An 18059-nucleotide genomic window follows, 5' to 3' on the forward strand; every position below is an offset into this window, starting at 1 on the left:
GCAGAGGGATGGGGGCCGGTGCTGTGGTGCAGCAGGTTAAGTCGTGTCTGCAGTGCCAGGATCCCACATGGGCATGGGTTCGAGTCCTGGCTTCTCTGCTTCCAATCCAGCTCCTTGTTAATGGCTTGGGAAAGCAGGTCATGGAAAGAAGATGGCCCAAGTCGTCAGGTCCTTGCACCCATGTGGTAGATAGGGAAGAAGCTCCTGGCTCCAGTTCTGGCCGTTGTAGCCATCTGGAGAGTGAATCAGTGGATGGAAGATCTCTCTGTCTCTCCTCTCTCCCTGTAACTCAGACTTTCAAGTAAAAATAAATAAATAAAAAAGGCAGAGGGAAAGGCAAGACTGGGTTTAAAAAACTAATGCAGAAAGTGAATACACGTCCCCAGCCCCCACGAGTTTCCTTCAGAGCTTCAGACCACGAGAAAGCGAAGGAATTGGGTCAGACTTCCTCTCCTCCCCATCTCTGCACCTGGGCAAGGGAGGGTGGGCCTGAGAAGGGGCTTCCCAGGAGAGAAACCACGCTGCCATCTGCTGGCCAAGTCACTTCCGCCAAGTTTGAGCCCTGCTTCCTGCTTCTGCAACACAGGCTTCAGGGCACACCCACCCTGCAGAACAGCATGGGGAATAAATGCACAGAACAGAGCTTCCTAAACCACACAGCTCCCCAGATGCCTGGCTGAGAAGCAACCCAGTGCGTGGTGGCCAGCACCGGCCTAGGTCACGGCAGGTCCAGGTGGGCGTACATGGGCACGGTGGGGAGGAAGGAGTGTCGCTATCAGAAGTCCAACAGCCCTACTATGCTACAGACACCTTGAACGCAGTTTTCCTGGCAAGTGTGCTGTCTTCCTCCAGCCCCATGACCCTTGCCCACACTGGGTTACAAAGTCTGATTTTAAATTCTATTTCCAGAGCTGGAGCAGGCACCCACTAAGGCTGCACACAATGTGGAGCTCACATAACCTGCCCCCCAAGACACTGCCAAGTTCCAGCATGTGGGAGCCACCCTGAACAGAACACCTGTGTGCCAAGGGCTGGGCTGGCCACTGGCCACCATCTTTCCTCATCCCAGCCCAACGGAGCAAGACCCTCCCCTCCAAGGCTCACAGGATGCCCGAGAAAACACCAAAGGACAGCATTCCATCAGCTGTGCTGGAAGGTTTACTTAATTCAGAGAGCACAGTGGAGTTTTTGTTCCTTCTCCACTTAAAAAACAACACATGGTATAGAAAAGCTGGGAAATGCAGGGCTCGCACTGTGAGGTAGCAGTGAAGCCACTGCCTGCAGTGCTGGCATTCATATGGAAGGAGTTCCATATGGGCACCAGTTCGAGTCCCGGCTGCTCCACTTCTGATCCAGCTCTCTGCTATGGCCTGGGAAAGCAGTAGAAGATGGCCCAATGGCCGGCGCCACGGCTCACTAGGCTAATCCTCCACCTGCAGCACCGGCACCCCGGGTTCTAGACCTAGTCGGGGTGCCAGATTCTGTCCCGGTTGCCCCTCTTCCAGTCCAGCTCTCTGCTGTGGCCCGGGAGGGCAGTGGAGGATGGCCCAGGTCCCTGCGCCCTGCACCTGCATGGGAGACCAGGAGGAAGCACCTGGTTCCTGGCTTTGCATCAGCGCAGCGCACCGGCCGTGGCAGCCACTTGGGGGGGTGAACCAACGGAAAAAAAGGAAGACCTTTCTCTTTGCCTCTCTCAGTGTCTTAACTCTGCCTGTCAAAACAAACAAACAAACAAACAAAACCCACACACACAAAAAAAACCAAAAAAACAAAAACAACAACAACAAAAAAAATGGTCCAAGGGCCCCTGCACCCACGTGGGAGACCCGGAAGAAGCTCCTGGCTTCGGATTGGCACAGCTCCAGCTGTTGCAGCCTTTAGGGGAATGAACCAACAAATAGATGGAGGACTCTCTCTTCTCTCTGCCTCTCTGTAACTCTGCCTTTCAAATAAATAAATAAATCTTGAAAAAAAAAAAAAAAAAGGAAAAGCTGGAAAAAGCAAATGCAGAAGGGTGCAAGATACTCAAAGTTACCCATGATACTACCTCCCAAATGGGGTCTTCTTGCTCCCCCTGGACTTAACAAGGTGGCGTAGGGGGTGGCCATAGGTGCTTTCTACCCTGTGGAAGCAGGGTAGGCTCTCCTGGGCCTTGGCATGATGGTCTTGTGACTCCTGAGTCAAGCCAGGAGCGGAGGTCCTGCAGAAACCAACCCACAGGGGCCGGCACTGTGGCGTAGTAGGCTAAGCCTCCACCTGCAACACTAGCATCCCTTTTGGGCGCCGATTTAAGTTCCAGCTGCTCCACTTCCGACCCAGCTCCCTGCTAATGGCCTGGGAAAGCAGTGGAAGATGATCCAAGTCCTTAGATCTCTACACCCACATGCGAGACCTGGAAGAAGCTCCTGACTCCTGACTTCGGAACTGCCTAGCTCTGGCTGTTACAGCCATCTGGGGGAGTGAACCAGCAGATGGAAGACCTCTCTCTCTGCCCTTCTATCTGTAACTCTACCTCTCAAATAAGTAAACAAATCTTAAAAAAAAAAAGCCAATCCCCATTCTCAGAGCAAAGTGGAGCTGCCCTTGTGAGGCAGAAACCCAGGGTCCTCTGGTGCCTGCATGCTCTCCAATGTGCAGGGGAAGGTCAAGAAGGCAATGCCTGAGCTGGCCTTGGCCTCACCCAACAGCAGCACTGAGTGGCCCCACCTCCAGCTGACAGCAGACTGTCCTGGAGCTCGGCTAACTTTGGGGTCCCACAATCACATCCCGTGCCCAAAGTTTAGGGCACAGGCCCACATCCTACTGATTGGGACTCAGCTCCAGGTGCCAGGGTAGAACAGCTCTCCTGATGGCTTAAAACCAAGATGCAATGGCCACACCACCGACACAGGACAGGGCTGGGGGCGAGAGGCAAGCCAGCACCATTACAAGGGCAAAGACCAAATCCAAGGATAAAAGCAGGTGTTTAACAAACAGCCCCCATCAAGTACACATGCTTTCTTATTAGACCCTGTGCCTGAATGCTGAGTTAACCACTGCAGAAGGAACCGGCTAAGGGCCAGACTCCAAGCACAGTGCAGCTTCAGTTCTGGGAAACTGTCCCTTCTCTGTGATTCCGCCCATTTCTCCTGCTCCAAACATTTTGAAGAGAATTCCTGGCCCTCTTATTAAAAGCAAGTATTTCTCCTTATTCCACACCTGGGTATATGATGCTCCCCCTTAAACTTATCACCATTTCCAGGGCCACAGGACTGTAGAGACAGTGACTAAGTCAGAACACCATCACGTGGGCCACTGGCTGTCCACTGTGATGTGTTTTTTAGCACTGTCTTAAACATGCAGCCCACTTCTGACTCGGCAATCACCCTTCTAGGAACTTACAGACACTCACTCAATGATATATGCACATTACTGCACTGATTAAAAAAAAAAAAACTACACACACACACAGAGTCTGCATACTATTTAAATGCAATTTGAATAAATTATGATACTTTCACGCTACTGAATATTATGCGGCTGAACCGGGAGCTTTGCAAGTGCAATGTGGAAAGATGTCACCAACACACTGTTTAAAAAAAAAAAAAAAAAAAAAAGAGCAATTCCTAGGCGGAGGGCATTACAGCTCCCGTGTGTGGTACCCATGTGACAAGCAGAGTGTCCCCAGGGCCCCTGGAAAGTGAGGAGTGATGGAGGTGGAATAGGGAGAAAGGATTTTCAATTTTCACTCTCCATGCTTCCGTGCTCTCCGATTCTGTTTGCTGAACACATGTATTTATTCCACAATAAATTTTAAAAAGCAAGGATGAAGAAGGCAGGTGTTCCCTGTTAAACACAGCTATGGACAAGGGGTAAAAACCTGTCACATGCCCCAATTTGCTCTTGTAGGAAAATCAGAGCTGAAGGTCTGGAAGAGTTCCAACCTGGGCCTGCAGAACCACGTCCTGAGCCAGCCTCCACACCTGCCGGTGTGGGGACACCTGTCAGCCACATGGGCCCTGCACTGACCAGATGACAGGGACAGCCCGGAAGACTGAGGAGGCACCTCCTGTCTCTGGGGGACCCCAGCTCCAGGGCTGGCTTTGCTGTCAATCTGCTGTGTGTCGTGGACCAGGCATCTCGGGTCCTGTGCCCTCACTTGAAGCGCCTCAGTGATGTGGAGGGCAGCAGGCTGCTCATTCCACCCAGACGTTTGGAGCAGGCACCCAGCACAAGCAAGGGGAAGGGGCTGTGTGTGACGTCAACATGGGGCTCCAAGACAGGCCAGTCTTCAGAGTCACCTGCAAGGGGACCAAGGGAACACTTCCCTCCAAACGGCTCCTGATTAGAACCGTGCCATGCAACACACTCCGTGCTGCTGGAGATGTCCTTTGCCTGCACTGTCCAAAGGCAGCCACTGGCCACATGATCACGGAGTGCTGGAATGCGGCTGGCACAAATGGGGAAGTGGATCTTTAATGTTACTCACTTCTGGCATGACTTTTAAGGGCCCCTTACTGGCGGCTCCCACACTGGGCAGCACAGCCCTAGGCCTCACTCTTGGCTGTCTGTTGCGAAGAATGCTCCTGTGCCCCAGTACAGGATTTGTAGGAGCAGCTCCCAACTCCTGCCACAACATCTCCTTGACCCCTGCAGCATGGTCACCAGGCTACCTCACCCCAATGCTCACACCCTCCAGGGTCCTGATTTCTGGAGGTACAGGGGCAGTCAGCCTACCTGGAGTCACACCCACAGTTCCCACATGCCCAGACTGGGCACACAAGCCCCCCAGAGAAGCCGGGGACACAGAGAACCTCAGGCCTGCAGAAGGGTAAGGAGACCGGGGGCGGGGACAGTTGGGGTCATCGGAAGCCTCGCCAACCAAGGGAGGAACACTGTCGACCTGCACAAAACATGGAGCCTGCCTCACTCGGCTGCAGGGTCACAGCCACTGATGATGAGTGTGCCTCAGATTAATTCTGGAACACGACCCTCCACACACAAGACATAACTACAAGGACGTGTAAGGTCAATTCATGATCCCCTGGTGGAAAATCCATGCCATCAATTCATAGTTTTGTGCCTCAAAGCCTCAGGCACCACAGCCCATGGCTAATGCAGCTACTGCTGAGTTGAACAAAGAAAGTACAAGGGAATGATGGACAAGGTGGGAGTACTGTGACAAGTGTCTGACAGAGGGAACTGACAAGGGGACTTCATGTTGCAAAATGGCTAGTAATCCAAAACACCACTGGCTTTGGGGTAGGTCTGCAAGGGGGAGCTTGGTGGTACACAGTGAGCCCTCAGACAAGTCTTCTACCTCTGCATCCCCTTGCTAGGGATCAGCAAAGGGGCTGAGGAGACAGGCGCACGCTGCCCTGAGGCCACCCCTGGGGCCTGTACTGTACACATAGACCTGCCAAGCTGCAGGCACTCCAAACACACCCCACCTCACCCTTCCTCCTGGGCTGCTGGGCAGTGGCCCAGCGACTGTGTGCCCCTGCCCTGTCCCCCGTTTATTCTATCAGCAGGATGATAACCACAAGGACATCGAGAGATGTCCTGGGAGCCTGTCAGTTAAGAAAGAGCGGAAAATACATTTGTGCTGGGGAACAAGCAGACTGTGACAGAGTCCAGATGAGACAAATCCAAATGGCCACCTGGCCAAGGACAGCCTGGCTCTGATGAAACCAGAGAGAGCAATATATGTATGTACACATGTGCACGCACACACACAGCCCCAGCCACTGCTGACACACACCTGAACAGACAGACCAGGGACAAGCACACTGCAATTAAACACACAGCAAGTCACAGACACAGCCTCGTCTGCTCTGGTCTGACAGCGGCCACACGGGGGGTTGGGGATGTACCTGTTGCAGAGAAGGAGATGAGAGGATGTGCTTCTCCCCTCCGTCGCCAGGCAGGTGGACAGGCTGAGGGTGATTCCGAGAGATGCATGCCTGACCTCCACGCGTCCCAGCAGCTACAGGGCTTATCAAGAAGTTCATAGAAACTCGCATGGTGAAAAAGCCCCCATGCAGATTTCACATCACAAGCACGGCCCCACTGCCTGGCACTGAGCTGGCTCTCTGAGCCAGGACTGTGGCAGGGGCTGGGTGCTGAGCACCCAAGGCAAGGATTCTGAACATCCTTTCCCTGAAGACACTCTGCTCCAGGGAGAAGACCTCTGCCTGTGGGCCCAGAGCCTCACAGCAAGGATGTGCAAGTTTTCTGTGGCTAGCCTCTCGGGGCCTGACAAGTACACACTATGGCTATGGACAAAGAGCTGATGGCACACCTGCACTGGTCACCTAGACAGCACCTGGGCATTTGGGCCCGACCACCAACAATGTGTATGCTGGTCAGTGACTCCCTTCCATGTTCACAACCGCTTCCTTTCCTCTGTCTGGAATGCACACTGCTTGAAAACCAGAGGGTATCTTGCCCAAGGCTGGAGCTCTGGGCTTTGTCACCAGGTCCCCTACTGACTGTGCTGCAAGATCCTTCCTAGCAAAGACTGACACACTGAGCTACATCCGGGGAGCCTCATGGGCTCCTGCCCTCTAGGAATCTCTGGGCTGGAAGTGTCATTATTGCTTTATTTTCTGGAATGATGACTACAGCATTTAAATAATATGTTAGGATCCAGCTGTACAGCCCTAAAAATAACTTTTAAAGGTCATTACATAAGAAGGTTTTTTTTTTTTGTTTGTTTGTTTTTTTTTGGTTTTTTTTTTTTTTTTGACAGGCAGAGTTAGACAGTGAGAGAGAGAGAGACAAAGATCTTCCTTCCGTTGGTTCATCCCCAAAATGGCTGCAGTGGCCAGCACACTGCACCGATCTGAAGCCAGAAACTAGGTGCTTCCTCCTGGTCTCCCATGCGGGTGCAGGGCCCAGGCACTTGGGCCATCCTCCACTGCACTCCTGGGCCACAGCAGAGAGCTGGACTTGAAGAGGAGCAACCGGGATAGAATCCGGTGCCCCAACCAGGACTAGAACTCGGGGTGCCGGCACCGCAGGCGGAGGATTAGCCCAGTGAGCCCCGGCGCTGGCCAAGAAGGGTTTTAATACAAAATTATCTACACCAACAGCTTGCCAAGACTCCTGCCCATAGCTTTGCTGCGCCAAAAAGCACTCAGGCCTTAACAGGCACTGCCAACTCCAGGGGGCACTGTTGTAGCCACAAGATACAGGGCCTTCTTCAGGACTGCTTTTTGACTTTTGAAGGACAAACTGTTAGCACCCTGAAGAAAAATACAACTGCCACGGTCACTGCGGGCCCGTTGGCCTCTGTCTGTCGGTTCCACAGCCAGAGTCCCTCAACCCAGGGTCGGAAATATTCGAGAAAAAAACTGCATCTCTACTGCAGGCCGACAGCCCTGCTCTTTTTCCCTGATCGACCCAGCGTAGCAATGGCTTAGTCATGGTTGAAGGCAAACGGGACAGTGTACAAATACCGTGCCACAATTCTTTGGAGGGACCTGAGCAGCTGTGGGGTTTTGGTATCCACTGCACGTGGACAGTGAGCAGTGCCTATGTCCTGAGGTTCCTGTCTCAATTGCCACCGCTCACTTACGATCTTAGGCTTCCACAGCATGTGGAGCATCGGGTTATCTTCCTTTTTTCCAACTGAAAAATCACCCGGTACCCACGTCTCTGCACACTGTGGCGGCAGCTTCTCAACCATCTCTGCCAGGGGTTGCATGGTGCCTGGTGGGGCAGGCGCACTGGGTCCCCCTGACAGCATGGCTGCTAAGCCAAGGCCTACTGACTCGGTGGGCACCATGTGTCCAGAGAGCACTTCGAGAGTCAAAGGACCACCACCAGCCCCTTCCAGGCTCTTTCCACAGCCTGCAAAACTGCTTTTCAAAAGGGTCACATCGCTGAACGTGATGCCACTTTCCATCAAGTTCATGGTTTTGTGTACACTAACCATGTTTAATAAGGCTTATTTGTTTTCACAAGAATTTCTGGAATGGTTTGCTGGTTTTAGGAAAATGTCTCCAAGGTCCATACCCTGGGACCAGCAACATCAGAATGCCCTGGCAGATGGTTAGAATGCAGAACCTCAGGCCCAGCTAAATCTGCAGAGTCAGAATTTATCTATTTTTTTTTTGAAGATTTATTTTATTTATTTGAAAGACAGAGTTACAGAGAGAGATAGAGAGAGAGGTCTTCCATATGCTGGTCCACTCCCCAGATGGCTGCAATGGCCGGAGCTGAGCCAGTACAAAGCCAGGAGCTAGGAGCTTCCTCCAGGTCTTCCACCCGGGTGTAGGGGCCCAAGGACTTGGGGCCATCCTCTTCCACTTTCCCAGGCCATAGCAGAGAGCTGAATTGGAAGAGGAGCAGCCGTGAATAGAACCAGTGCCCAGAGGGGATGCCAGTGCTTCAGGCCAGGGCGTTAACCTGCTGCATCACAGTGCCAGCCCCAGAATCTTTATCTTAACACATTCCTAAGGGATTAACCTGTATGTCGAAGTTGGAGAAGCACTGAAACAGAGTAATCTCTGAGATCTTTATGGGGCTGTGGGTGGCCTACGACCACCACAGTGAGCCTGGAAGACGCCTTCACACATCAGCCATGGGAAAACAGGGCTGCAGCTGCGCGGTGCCAAGGTAGGAAAACGAGAGAGTACGAGAGTACTCTTCCCATGCTCACAGACTTTGATACACACTGGTGAAATCCGCTGCTCAGGTGTCACACCTGCCGCACGCACTGCCCACACCTTTGGCCCTTCATTTGGGTCCCCAAGTCCCCTGGGGCTGGCAGGGTGGTTAGGTTCCCCCACCCACAATGGTCTCTGTTGACTGCAGCCTCTGAGTGACCTTCTTCTACCATCTGGCTGACAGATACTTAAACCTAAATGTGTTTTGGGGCTGGCGCTGTGGCGCAGCAGGTTAAAGCCCTGGCCTGAAGCGCCGGCATCCCACATGGGCACCAGTTCAAGTCCCGGCTGCTCCTCTTCGATCCAGCTCTCTGCTATGGCCTGGGAAAGCAGCAGAAGACGGCCTAAGTCCTTGGGTTCCTGCACCCATGTGGGAGACCAAGAAGAAGCTCCTGGTTCCTGATTTCGGATCGGCTCAGCTCCAGCTGTTGCAGCCATCTGGAGAGTGAACCAGCGGATGGAAGACCTCTCTCTTTGTCTTCACCTCTCTCTGTAACTGTTTTTCAAATAAATAAAGTAAATCTAAAAAAAAAAAAAAAAAGAAAGAAAGAAAAGAAAAGAAAAAAAAGAAACCTAAATGCGTTTCCTGCCAGCCTCACATTCTGAGACAGAGGTGAATGCTTGGGGCTCTAAGCAGGTGCTCCAGATGATGAGCACACTGCCCAGGATCCTTGGGGGAACTCTCTTTCCCTATGGAAGTACCATGCTTCTCACCCTTAAGTCCTTGGGGCCAACACAGTCTATTCCAGAGCTTTCTATCTCGTCACTTGTAATCACAACAGCTGGGAACATGGTCACACACCAGGTAGGGCTGGCTTTCCAGCCACTTTAAAACACCACCTCAAAGTTCTTACTACAGATGGCACTTTTAGAGTAGTTTTGTCAAGTTGGGGGGGTGGAGGGGATCCCACTGGAAGTTTGGTTGGAACAAGAGTAGACCACTAGGCTAAGCTGGGAATGGTAACCTGTATTTCATCATCTGAACTCTGCAATGGGGTGCTTATCTGCTTGCCTTACACTTTCTCTTTTAACACCTCTAGCAAGTTGCCTGGTCCCATGGAGGTGGCATTTCTAAGCAGTTTCTTTATTGGGTCAATTTCACTTTCCTTTCCAATATTCTCATCCCACGTCTGTCACATGTCTCATTTCCAATGTGGAAAATCACCCGAGGCAACGCTGACCACCAGACACAGGGAGCGCTGGACACACTTGAGGTGGGAGACTCGGGTACCAGCCGGCTCTCAGGCCCATCACTGTCTCGGGTCTAGCTGGTTAGAGAGAGAGCAGTGTGCCAGTGGACCACAACCTCAGACACCTTCGCTGGGGCGAAGTGACCCTGCCTGGTCACTGATTCCTGGGAGCCCATAGCGGCTCACCTGGGTTGGGTCCCCTTATGTGGAGCAGGCTGCTGTCTAAGCAAATGTCCCATCAAAAATCGGGGGTGGATTCAGGGGAGGAGGAATCTGAGAAAAAGTAACATGGTTCAACAGAGGGCAAGCTAGGGAAGCTCGGCTAACGTCACAGGGCCCTGCGCCAGCCAACACTGTCGAATCCCTAAGAGGCTCCAGACTGGCCAATGGTTATTCAGAGTTAAAATTAAAAATTAAAAAAAAAATAAGTGCACTCAAATGAATGATGGAACACGAAAGAAAATTCCCTGGGCTAAATTCTATTGTAACATGCACTTAAAACATAATGGCAAATCAAGGCTCTGTGTTATTTAACGTCTAGCTGATATAATACAAAGGTACTTTCAGAATTTCACAGCAAATAGAATTAAAAGGTAAGTTTATTTTGGTGCAAAAAAAATTTTGAAATCCGTGCATATGAGCATTCTCCAAAAAGTTCATTGAAATGCTATTATGAAAAAACTACACATAGATTTCTGAAATTTTTTGCACCAAGATACGTTTTACTGGCACTCTGCCTGAAGGTTTGGAAGTGCCATGTACCTACATTAACATCTGCAATGCTTCATGAGACGGGTGGCAGCAGGGAGGAGGGAAGACAGACAGCATAGAGGGTCACAATTGCTCCTTGGAAACAGCCTCCAGCGGTTATTCACTAAACAAGCACAAACAAACGGTCAGTCTACACCACAGCACCAGGTAAGAACACTCAAAAGGTTGACATTCAAGACAGATGTGCCGAAAGCCCCTCCTGTACAGATACTCTGCTAGCCTCACAGTCCCTGTCCCATGTCACTCAGCAGTCCCTCTCACTCAGCCATGGTAGACTCCCAGCCTCTGGAAGCAGGCCGGCTGTTGCGTGACCTGCCCTGGCCAATGGGCTGCTGGAGTGAAACGCACCTGCCTGAAGCACCCCCATGAGTCTCTGTAGCCTCAGGTTAGGTCCTGGGTAATCACAGGCGCACAAGTGCAAGTGAGGAGCCAACCCAGTTGGATCAGACCTTCAGACAGTCCAGGATCAGCAGGCCAGCCACGCACAGAAGCACTAGGATCAACACTTGCCAGCGCAGGCTACCGACTTTGCAGTGTTTGTCATGCAGCCTTGCTGAGGCAGCACCTGACTGGTACAGACAACACCCCAAAAGGAAATCCACAATCCATTTAAAGATAGCTTTTCCCTCCAAGTTCACAAAGAAACCAGTCACTTACCAGGCTCACCTTTTTTCTTTGAACCAGACTTCTTCTTTGCAGGCGCCTCTTGCTTTGGTGCCTCTTGGCTCTGGACTACGTCTGTATTTTTGCCTTGGATAGGAGCTGACTCTGTCTTTTTACCTTGATTGGCAGCCCCATCCCCCTTTTTGCCCTGGTTGGGAGACCCTTCTGCCTTTTTGCCCTGGTTGGGGGTTCCCTCTGACTTTTTGCCTTGATTGGGGGCCCCCTCTGCCTTTTTCCCCTGGTTCGTCTCTGCCTTTGTGCCCTGATTAGCAACAGAATCTGCCTTTTTGCTCTGGTTAGGAGCCCCCTCCCCCTTTTTGCCTTGATTCTGGGCCCCCTCCCCCTTCTTGCCCTGGTTCTGGGCCCCCTCCCCCCTTTTGCCCTGGTTCTGGGTCCCCTCTGCCTTCTTGCCCTGGTTTGGAGTTCCCTCTACATTTTTGCCCTGGTTGGGAGCCCCTTCCCCTTTTTTGCTCTGGTTGGGAGCCCCTTCTGCTTTTTTGCCCTGGTTTGGGCTTCCCTCTGCCTTCTTACCCTGGTTCTGGGCCCCATCTCCCTTCTTACCCTGGTTCTGGGCCCCATCTCCCTTCTTACCCTGGTTCTGAGTCCCCTCTGTCTTCTTACCCTGGTTCTGGGCCCCATCTCCCTTCTTACCCTGGTTCTGGGTCCCCTCTGTCTTCTTACCCTGGTTCTGGGCCCCCTCTCCCTTCTTACTCTGGTTCTGGGTCCCATCTCCCTTCTTACCCTGGTTCTGGGCCCCCTCCCCCTTCTTACCTTGGTTCTGGGCTCCTTCTCCCTTCTTACCCTGGTTCTGGGGCCCCTCTGCCTTCTTACCCTGGTTCTGGGCCCCCTCTGCGTTCTTACCCTGGTTCTGGGCCCCCTCCCCCTTCTTACCCTGGTTCTGGGCCCCCTCTCCCTTCTTACCCTGGTTCTGGGCCCCCTCTCCCTTCTTACCCTGGTTCTGGGCCCCCTCTGTCTTCTTACCCTGGTTCTGGGCCCCTTCTCCCTTCTTACTCTGGTTCTGGGCCCCCTCTGCCTTCTTGCCTTGATTTGGGGCCCCCTCAGCCTTTTTACCCTGGGTTAGTGTTCCTTCTGCCATCTTACCCTGGTTTGGGGACCCTTCTGCCTTCTTGCCCTGGTTTGGGGACCCCTCAGTCTTCTTGCCCTGGTTTGGGGTTCCCTCCCCCTTCTTGCTCTGGTTTGGGGCACCCTCCCCCTTCTTACCCTGGTTTGGGGTTCCCTCCCCCTTCTTACCTTGGTTTTGGGCCCCTTCCCCCTTCTTGCCCTGGTTTGGGGCCCCCTCCCCTTTCTTGCCCTGGTTCTGAGCTCCATCCCCCTTTTTCCCTTGGTTTGGGGTTCCCTCCCCCTTTTTGCCCTGGCTCTGGGCACCCTCTGCCTTCTTGCCCTGGGCAGTGCCAGTGCCTGGGGCACTGGCCTTGGCACCCACAGGGGGCACAACAACCATAGGCACCTCCTTAGGAGCGGCTTCCAAGATGGCAGCCTTGGAGGTGAGAACCTGGACGGAATTCACTACAGAACTGACTGCTGGTTCCACCTTTGCTACTTTTTTCTCCTTCTTCTTTTTGTCCTTAGGGGAGGAGGCTGGCTTCTCTTGGGGCATGGCTGTTACGGTGGCTACAGGAGCAATGACCACAGGGGACTGGACTGGGGTTGGGGCCACAGCCATAGCAGGTGCCCGCACTGGGTCTTTGAGGAGAATGGTCACGTTGGGGCCCAGTTCATGGTCCGGGATCTTCCCATTGGGTTTCTCTTCCTTTTTCTTGGTCTTTCCTTTCTTTTCCACTGTCTTCTCTTTCTTTTTCTTCTCTACTTTCTGGTGGTGAGTTTTCGCCATCTCTTTGCGCTGGTTGGCGAGGGCTTCTTCATATGACGTCTCCTTCATGGAGAAGGTGGACACCAGGAAGATGCCGATGGCGGAAACCACCATGAACCCGCCAAAGACCACAACCCCCAAGGTCTGAGTGTCGTAAATATCCATCCTGGCTGGCTTTCCTTTCACCTGCCAAACACACAGGGAGATTATTTTTTTTTTTTGTAGAAACTGAGGCATTTGATAGTTTCCACCCCTGCCCCGGCCACCAAACTTAAGGGGTCATGAGAAGAGACACACTCAGGCAAGCTTTGAGGCCACACGTTCTCGCCTGCCCCATTTAAAGTGAGCAGTGGCTGGGCACGACAGGAACAGTCCCTGTTAGTGGGCAGGTCTACACGTTGAGTACACAATGCTCAGACAAGATGTAGCATAAGACAGCCCCACCGTAAGGCTCAAAGACACACGAAAGCGCAACGCACAAGCAAGGTGTGAGACAATGGAGTGGGAGTGGGTTTGTGTGTGTGTGCACGGATGGGTGGACAAAATGCCCCACCTAAAATGGGCAGTAGGAGCCCTCTGTCTTAGCTGACCACCACAGAAATGTGAGCACCAAGTTGAGAGGTCTGAGTTTTCACATCGGGCCAGAAATCTTTTCCGTTTCTTCTCTCAATGTGAAATCAATTCATTCAAAAAACACCAAGTGGGCCACACCAAACATGCCTGCACTTTCAGCCACGTGCTCTGGCAGCAGAACCCTGGTGCGCGTGCCATCTCTTCTACGTTGCCTCCCCTCTTCCCAGCACCGATAAACACAGCTACCTGGAGTCAGAGAAAAAAACCTATGCATTCCAACCCTGAAAGCTCACGCACATCGCTTTGGCCAGCATTAGCTCCTGAAGTCATGGAGCCGTGATCTGCATGCTAGGAAACAAGCCAGGTGGAGATTTTCAGTCACTAGGCCCTACGCTGGACAACACCTTACAAACCACTCTGCTTGCAAAGTGCACAGCGGCAGAGGCATTCGGTCCACACCTTCCATGCTGGAGGCACAGGCTACTTCTACTTCACTGGGAACTCCATGAGACTTAATTATTTGGATACACTCAACTATTGTGGGTGCCATCACCCGTCCCAGGCCCCTGGACTGCAGTGAGACACAAACAGGGTCTGCAGGGATCTGAATGAGCCAAGGGGGGGTGGGTTTCCAGGTGCTGGGGTAGGCGAGTCACAGCTGGTTGGTGGCACAGACATTGAGATTCCCACTCCTCTTTCTTTAAGAGTTCCAAATATTCAGATCTTATTATAAATGAAATGCTGTTCTCTCAAATATGCATGATGCCAAGTATGAACCAGCCTGGAAAAGCCAGGGGCGGGGGAGTCCTCAACAACCCAGGAATCCCAGACTTGACCTCAGGGCACTCTGTAGGTGTGAATGAGAAATGAGCCTGTTTCAGTGGGCATTCTGTTCCAAGAAGAGATCACTCCCATCGCACACCCACCACAGGCTCTCACCACACCTTTCTAAGAAGTAAAACCCTTGTGGCAAGAGGGTGTAATGTGCTCTAGACTAACTTCCCAGCCTGTGCTGTGCAGCATCACCCCATCGGCTGCGGCTATGCCCTTCACTTTGCCCAGATGCCTCTCTGGCATGGGCGGGGCCGAGGTCCCGCCATCCATTCTGGCTGTCACCACTGCAAATGAAGCCCGACGAAGGCACGGAGGCCTCTGGATGCCACGCCAGGTGGCATTTACATTCTGACCCCTGGCCCTGGGTGGCCATGGGTGTGACCCTCACGCAAAGGCTGAGCCCAAGCCGAGGTGCTGAAGGGGGAATTCACCTACTTAGCCTTGGACTGATCCAGTGGGGAGAGTTAGCCGAACGGTGCCATCTTATCTAAAAGCGCCATCTCAAGGCCCAGACACCGTTTTAGGCTCTGGCCCAGCCACCCCCCTGTACACAAAGCTTGGCCTCTCCAGAACCCAGTCTAGCTTGCTGAAGTCAGGTGACCTAATGGCCCAACCACAAGTCTGCTCCACCCCCACCCTAGTGGGACTCGCGGCTCCCACGTCCCTACCCCTCTGCAAGAGTCTAATAGGACCTGCTTCCCCACACACGTGTTCTCTCTCTCTCGCCCTCTCCCTCCAGCCTGTCGGGTTTCCCCCACCCGACAAAAAGCCTTCCCTTTACCTCCGGTGTTTGCTGTGTTTTGTGGTGGCCCTATAGGGAGGAGGGCAGGGAACCACACGGAGCCACTCCACGTCACACGGGGACCTCTGAGAACCTTGCCATCAAGGAAGCGTTCAGGACAAAAACCATATTATACTCACCCTACTCATCCTATTCATCTGACAAAAAACAAAAACAAACCTCTAAAATACCTGCCCTTTCCTGGCCAGGCACCCTGGTTGAGGCTCTGTACCCACAAAGGGTTTCCCAACAACCACGTGCTTGGAGGGGTGGTCCCTGGGCAGCTGTAGCTGGCACTGGGCAATCTCCAGACCCTGACCAGTCAACAGCCATCCACAAGGCAGGGCCTGTTTGCCACCGAGGACTATGGAGTTCTGTGCAGCCTCGTGGTTTCCAACGTTTGAAACTCCAGCCGGGAGGCCAGGGCTGGAAACTCAGCCTTTAATCTCACTCCACGCAGGCAAACATGGCATACAAAAATGCATTCTCGGCGGGGAGCACAGGAACGAGCAAGGCAAACTTGGGGAGACTATTTTCTTCCACAGCACGTACAAATGTATGTTTTAGAGCAGCACCGATGTGGCTTCCCAACTTCTGCAGAATGAGTTGCTTTAAAAAGAAATTACATACTCACCACTAATTCCCGAGTTAGACTTGGGTAAAAGAAATCTTTCACAGCAAAATGAAAAGCCCTACTCTTAAGCGCTAACACACAGAGACATTCACAGCTCAGGCAGTGTGACCACAGAGAGCAGAGAAGTCAAAATGAAAACCAGCTAGCTCTCTGCTGCTCAGCAGGGCTGGCGTGGCAGGGCAGACACATCACCAGGGAGCTCCCCGACTTACACGAGAGATAAAGCAGGGATGCCTCCCAAAGATGCTCTCTGCTCTGAAATCCACACTGTGGCAAGAGGCCCCGGGGCTTTCACCCAGGACCATGCCCAGGAACGCAAGGAATTAAGCCAGAGGGGTGCCTGCTCATACCCTCTACAGCCTCACCACAAGGAATCTCACTTGCATCAACTCCAGCAACTTCTGTGCAAAAGGCACTCTGATTCACTATTCTGAGTACGCACTGAGTATGGGGCAAATAGGGCCCTGGAGAGCAGGAGGCAGGAGATCACACAGAGGCTGGGGCACTCCCAGACTTGGCAGGCTCAACTCATTGCCTACCTGCAGGATCCCAAAACAACAGCTTTTCTTCTGCTTTTAGAATTTGGGAATAGGAGTAGTGAAAGTGCCAAATTCTTTAGACATGGAGTACACCTGCTAAGTCACACGGCTGAGCAAGCCAGTCAAGTCCAATTTAGCAGTTGGGATCTGGGTAGGCTTTAGGCAAAGACCCCAACAGCACCCCTGGGGTTCGGTCTCCTCTCTACCCAGCTGCTCCACCATAAATCACATGTGGACCTCCACTGAAGCCATGGGGAGGGGTGATCCAAGAGAACAGCTTCCACGTCCTTTTCCTGGGCATCAGGTGACTTACCAAGGAGCAACAGCTAAAATGCAATGGTGACGAAGACAGACTAACAGGTATGGCTGCCTCAGTGCTATTTTCAATAATATGGATTGAGCACCCCTTACCCGAAAATCCAAAATGCTCCCAAGCCTGAAATTATGAGCATCAACCCAATGCCAAAGTAGATTTCCTACTGGATCTCATGTGATAGTAGTCTAACACAGGCACACTAAAAACACTGCACAAAGTTACCTTCCGGCTACATGTACGAGCGGCGCGTGAAATACAGACGAACTTGTCTCTACACCTGGGCCCCCTCCTTAAGTTATCGCATGTCTCATATCAAATAGTCCCACGTCAAAGATCCTTCTGATCCCAAGCATTTCGGATGAGGAATACCCAACCTGTATTACAACACAATTCAAACACTGAAGAGTTAAGGAGAAACATATGAACACCCATTTACCCATCACCCAGGTTTCTCAAATCCTACTGTTTCGCTGTATTTGCCTCCGGTCTTCTCTGATACCCAGAATGGGTCACTTAGCACTTCCACATTATTTACGCCTACGTCTCCACAAATGAAATGTAATGACATCGTTGCAAACCTGGTAACTGCTGTGAGGAATGCTATTCTGGGTATGACCTGGCACAATTTTCTGACTAATTTTTTTCTTGAGATTTCCTCCTATAGGCGGTCATAGCTTTTTTCAGTTCATTCATTTTAACTCCTGTACATATCACGTAACCAGAGCACGATTATCCACATCCACACATTTAGGTTTTTAAAGTTTACACTGTTCACACAAAACTGTAGCGTGGCAGGTCTTCCCCACAGTTAACAATCTCCCTGTGTCCTTGGCCCCAGCCCCCTGCAGAGTCCCTTCCTGGGGACGCCCAATATGGTGGCGGGAGTCCCTTTACTGTCAGTTACTTTCTTCTGAAAGCTTCGGTGATACCTTTGGCAGTTAGGTTTTTTTTTTTTTCAAGCCTCAATTTACAAGGACAAAGTGATCTGACTTTCCTCACTGGCTGAATGACCCAGCACCTTTTCCTGTCTGGTCCCTCCCGCGTGTGGGGAGGGGCAGTATTACTGTTTCTGCTTTCTTTCTCCTGTCTTAACAGAGCTGGCAGAGGGCAGCCTCCCTCCGCGTGCCCATTCCCATTGCCCATGTGCCACTCTCACAGGCAGGCTGACCACAGGTGCCCATGTGCCACTCTCACAGGTAGGCTGACCACAGGGTTTTGGAAGAAACCTCTTCGTGGGTGACACAGAGACTCTTCAATTCAGTGTTTACGTGCAGCC

At 52.2% G+C, this 18059-nt stretch overlaps 1 protein-coding gene across 6 annotated transcripts in view; it reads right to left on the reverse strand.

Annotated features, from left to right (window-relative positions):
• RRBP1 (ribosome binding protein 1) overlaps positions 1–18059 on the reverse strand; it is a 66747-nt gene that overhangs the window by 28126 nt on the left and 20562 nt on the right. For 3 of the 6 annotated variants that reach the window (XM_070052115.1, XM_051845354.2, XM_070052113.1), the window contains exon 2: positions 11270–13292. The exons of 1 other annotated variant lie outside the window; for it this stretch is intronic. In XM_070052115.1, coding sequence (XP_069908216.1) covers positions 11270–13271 — 2002 coding nt within the window. In that variant the 5' untranslated portion in view covers positions 13272–13292. The remainder of the gene's footprint in view (positions 1–11269; positions 13293–18059) is intronic. 2 more of the 6 variants (XM_070052116.1, XM_070052114.1) reach the window with 1 other exon arrangement.

Source organism: Oryctolagus cuniculus, chromosome 11 (assembly GCF_964237555.1).
Source record: "Oryctolagus cuniculus chromosome 11, mOryCun1.1, whole genome shotgun sequence".
NCBI lineage: Eukaryota > Metazoa > Chordata > Mammalia > Lagomorpha > Leporidae > Oryctolagus > Oryctolagus cuniculus.